Genomic DNA, 4,990 nt, shown 5'->3' with positions numbered 1-4,990 from the left:
GCTGGAAAGCAGCGTGCAGACGGCAGAGGGGCCTAAGAACGAGCTCAGAAAAGAGGCAGAGGTCCTTGGAGCCCTTCTTGGCTCCCTTGTGCTCCAGCAGCTCCCCGGGCGGAGCCACATCCAACATGGCGCCCGCCTGGGGCCCGCCTGCGGGCGAACGGAAGTGCGTTCGGCGGGCGCCAGAAGTGACGAAAGCTCGCTCCTTACCGGGGTCTCGGTTGAGCCGCGGACGCGCCGGCTTCGAGCATCCCTAGCCGGGCAGGTGGGAGGCCCCGGGGTTGCGGCTCCCGCGGACGCGGCTCGGACCCGCCAGCGACATGGCCAGCTCCGGAGAGGTACTGTCCGCGACTGTCTCCGCTCTGCTTCTGCCTCGGCGGCCTCGGTCCCCCTGGGTTCTTCCATCCCGACCCGGGTTCCCTTGCATCCTTTCTATCCCTACCCCTACCCCGCCCCGTCCTTCCCATCCCGACCCTGGCCTTGCCCTTGCTCCCGTCCTTCCCGCATCCTGTCCCTAAGACTCCTACCCTGCCTCGGAAGGCATAAGCTGTCTCCCCTTTCGCTCGTCCATTCCTGATCACCAGAGTTGCCCCCGTCTCTCCATCCCCTGAGGGTCCAGGCTCCTCCGATACCCCTTTCTCAGTGCCCTGGTTCTTTGGCTGGGCCCCTGCAGCCCTGGGACATTCCCCCTCCGTGCCCACGTCCCACTCCATCTTCTATCTCTGGATGCTCAGCTTCAGCCCCAGCCCATTTCTCCCTGGAGCCTGCTTGCTGAATGACGTGGCGGGGTGGGTGATGGAGGAAAAGCCATTTCACCTGAGGGACTTACGACGTACCCTGGAATTCTTTCCCAACACTCCACAAATCTGGGTCCGATGGAGAAGCCCGCCGCGTCCCTGTAATGTGGTGCAAAGTATTGTCTCTGCAGACAGGAGTGCAGCGGGGACTCTAGACTCTGACTAGTGGCTTCCCGTTGATGCTTCCTGCCTATCTGTATGGGCACCTGGGTTGGTATCTGTCACCTTTCAGGTCTCAGATCGTTGGGTGCACTTCGCAGATTTAGGAGCTTGCCTGCGTTCTAGGGAGCAAGAGTGAGAGGCTCAAGTGTCTTCCTCAGAGTGATGGGGCAGGGGTCTCTGGAGATGGCTGGGGGTCGCTGTGCCCACCGCCCCTCTACATTTGAAGTGAATTTGGCCTATAAATGATCCCAGTGGCTTCTTGATTGACAAGGAACGGTGTGTGGCTCAACTGCAGATTGATAAGATTGAAATGAAGATTCCAGTTAGCTGTGTGTGCTTGGGGTCAGGGAAAAGGGGGGGTCCTGGTACCCTGGTCTTACAGAATTCCAGCTCAAAGACCCCTCTGTTCCTTGTTTGTTTGTTTGTTCTTTGTTTTTGAGACAGTCTCGCTCTGTCGCCCAGGCTGGAGTGCAGCGGTGTGATCTGCAACCTCTGCCTCCCCGGCTCAAGCGATTCCCCTGTCTCAGCCTTCCAAGTATCTGGGATTACAGGTGTGCATCACCTAACCTGGCTAATTTTTGTATTTTTAGTAGAGACGGGGTTTCGCCACATTGGCCAGGCTGGTCTTGAACTCCTGACCTCAGGTGATCCACCCACCTGGGCCTCCCAAAGTGTTGGGATTGCAGGCATGAGCCACAGCACCCAGCTGGCCTCTGCTTTTTTTTTTTTTTTTTTAATAGCACTTCACATGGTTCAGTGCCTCTTTTTCTTTTTCTTTTTTTTTTTTTTTTTTGAGACGGAGTCTCGCTCTGTTGCCCAGGCTGGAGTGCAGTGGCGTGATCTCGGCTCATTGCAAGCTCCACCTTCTGGGTTCACACCATTCTTCTGCCTCAGCCTCCCGAGTAGCTGGAACTACCGGTGCCCGCCACCACGCCCAGCTAATTTTTTGTATTTTTTTACTAGAGACGGGGTTTCACCATGTTAGCCAGGATGGTCTCAATCTCCTGACCTGTGATCCACCCGCCTCGGCCTCCCAAAGTGCTGGGATTACAGGCGTGAGCCACCGTGTCCGGCCTTAGTGCCTCTTTTCTTGAGTATTAAAAATGATCCCGGCAGGGCATGGTGGCTCTTGCCTGTAATCCCAGCACTTTGGGAGGCCAAGGTGGGCAGATTGCTTGAGCCCAGGAATTCGAGACCAGCCTGGGGAACATGGAAACCCTGTCTCTACAAAAATTAGCTGGGTGTGGTGGCTCACGCCTGTAATCCCAGCACTTTGGGAGGCCGAGCAGGCAGATCACGAGGTCAGGAGTTCGAGACCAGCCTGGCCAACATGGTGAAACCCCCATCTCTACCAAAAATACTAAAAAATTAGCCAGGCATGGTGGCACGCGCCTGCAGTCCCAGCTATCCGAGAGGCTGAGACAGGAGAATCCCTTGAATCCGGGCAGCGGAAGTTGCAGTAAGCTGAGATCACGCCACTGCACTCCAGCCTTGGTGGCAGAGCGAGACCCTGTATCAAAACAAAACAAAAGAAAAAAACAAAAATTAGCCAGGTATGGTGGTGTGCACCTGTAGTCCCAGCTACTGGGGAGGCTGAGGTGGGAGGATTGCTTGAGCCTGGGAGGTGGAGGTTGTACTGAGCCGAGATCATAGCACTGCACTGCATCCTGGGCAACAGAGTAAAACCGTGTTCTCCCTAAAAATAAAAAGCCATAAAAACCCCCACAAAAACTCCCTGGCTGGGTGTGGTGGCTCTTGCCTATAATCCCAGTGCTTTGGGAGGCCGAGATAGGAAGATTGCTTGAAGCCAGGAGTTCGAGACCAGCCTGGGCAACATAACAAGATCCCATTTCTACAAAAATTACAAAATTAGCCTGGTGTGGGGGCATGCGGCTGTAGTCCCATCTATTCGGGAGGCTGAGGCAGGAGGATCACTTGAGCCCAGGAGGCCATGGCTGCAATGAGCTATGATTGTGCTACTGCACTCTCGCTTGGGAGACAGAGTGCAACCCTGTCTCAAAAAAAAGTAAATAAAAAATGCTCCCTGTTCAGAAGGCATTCCTGGAGTGGTTGGGAAATCATTAGTTTGTCTGATGAAGCTGGAAGGGGAGACCTGGTCAGCTGTGGGAGGCAGTGAGTTAAGTGTGCCTGGAGAGTACTGGGAGGGCTTCCCTGAGGAAGGAGCTTTTGAGCTGAAGTTTGAGAGTGTAGCAGTTTCCCTTGCTTGGTGGCATGTCTGGTCAAGGGGACTGCTTGTGCATAGGCTGGGTAGCAGCAGTGCTGTGTCTTAAGGGACAGCCTAGAAAATGCCAAGCAGATAAGCAAAGTCCTAAGAAGAGGGACATTGGAGAAACAGTAAAGACTTTTACATCATTTATCCATTTAGATCACGCCTGTGATTGAAGACTTTTCAAATTTCTTGCTATATTGCTTAGGCTGGTCTCCAATTCCTGGGCTCAAGCTGTCCTCCCACCTTGTCCTTCCAAAGTGCTGGGGTTATAGGTGTGAGACACCATACCTGGTCAGTTTTTTGTTGTTGTTGTTGAGACAGGGTCTTGTTCTGTCACCCAGGCTGGAGTGCAGTGGCACGATCTTGGCTCATTGCAGCCTCTACCTCCTGGATTCAAGAGATTCTCCTGCCTCAGCCTCCCAAGTAGCTGGATGACAGGTGCCTGCCACCACGCCTGCCTTATTTTTGTATTTTTGTAGAGATGGGGTTTCACTATATTGGCCAGGCTGGTCTGGAACTCCAGGACTCAGGCGAGGCCCTCCTCCACCTCCCAAAGCTCTGGGATTACAAGCGTGAGCCAATACGCCAGTCTGTTTTTGTTACTTTTCTGAGACAGGCACTCATTCTGTCATCCAGGCTGGAGTGGAGAGGCACAACCATGGCTCACTACAGCCTTGAACTCCTAGGCTCAAGAGATCCTTCTGCCGTGGGCTCCCAAAGTGCTGGGATTACAAGCGTGAGCCGCTGTGCCTGGCCCCTAAACACTTTTTTTTTTTTTTTTTGAGACGGAGTCTCGCTCTGTTGCCCAGGCTGGAGTGCAGTGGGGCAATCCCAGCTCACTGCAGCCTCCGCCTCCTGGGTTCAAGTGATTCTCTGGCCTCAGCCTCTTGAGTAGCTGGGATTACAGGTGCCCGCCACCACATCTGGCTAATTTTTCTATTTTTAGTAGAGACGGGGTTTCACCATGTTAGTCAGGCTGGTCTCAAACTCCTGACCTCGTGATCTGCCCGTCTGGGCCTCCTAAAGCGCTGGGATTATAGGCGTGAGCCACTACGCCCGGCCTTTTTTTTTTTTTTTTTTTTTTTTTTTAATTAGCTGGATGTGGTGGTGCACGCCTGTAGTCCCAGCTACTCAGGGGGCTGAATTGAGAGGATTGCTTGAGACTGAGTTCAGGGCTACAGTGAGCTGTGATAGTGCCACTGCACCCACTACGCCCGGCCTTTTTTTTTTTTTTTTTTTTTTTTTGAGATGGAGTTTCACTCTTGTCGCCCAGGCTAGAGTGCAGTGGCATGATCTCGGCTCACTGCAACTTCTGCCTCCCGGGTTCAAGAGATTCTCCTGCCTCAGCCTCCCGAGTAGCTGGGATTACAGGCATCTGCCACCATGCCTGGCTAATTTTTGTATTTTTAGTAGAGATGAGGTTTCAACATGTTGGCCGGGCTGGTCTCGAACTCCTGACCTCAGGTGATCCGCCTGCCCCTGGCTTCCCAAAGTGCTGGAATTTCAGGTTTGAGCCACCACGCCCAGCCAACACTATTTTATAATGTAAAACTTAACCCATTTGTAGAACAATGGCATAATGAACTTCTTTCTTTCTTCTTTTTTTTTTTTTTTTAAGATGGAGTCTCACTCTGTCACCAGGCTGGAAGGCTGGAGTGCAGTGGTGCGATCTTGGCTCACTGCAACCTCCGCCTCCTGGGTTCAAGCGATTCTCCTGCCTCAGCCTCCCGAGTAGGTGGGATTACAGGCGCGCACTTCCATGCCTGGCTAATTTTTGTATTTTTAGTAGAGACGGGGTTTCACC

At 53.3% G+C, this 4,990-nt stretch overlaps 1 protein-coding gene across 3 annotated transcripts in view; it reads left to right on the top strand.

Annotated features, from left to right (window-relative positions):
* The first annotated feature begins 214 nt into the window (after nt 1–214).
* FBXL18 (F-box and leucine rich repeat protein 18) overlaps nt 215–4,990 on the top strand; it is a 196,509-nt gene continuing 191,733 nt past the window's right edge. For all 3 annotated transcript variants that reach the window (XM_058442445.1, XM_032755823.2, XM_058442437.1), the window contains exon 1: nt 215–335. In XM_058442445.1, coding sequence (XP_058298428.1) covers nt 318–335 — 18 coding nt within the window. In that variant the 5' untranslated portion in view covers nt 215–317. The remainder of the gene's footprint in view (nt 336–4,990) is intronic.

Source organism: Hylobates moloch, unplaced genomic scaffold, assembly GCF_009828535.3.
Source record: "Hylobates moloch isolate HMO894 unplaced genomic scaffold, HMol_V3 SCAFFOLD_1, whole genome shotgun sequence".
NCBI classification, from domain to species: Eukaryota; Metazoa; Chordata; class Mammalia; order Primates; family Hylobatidae; genus Hylobates; species Hylobates moloch.
This window is presented reverse-complemented; position numbering and strand designations above follow the sequence as displayed.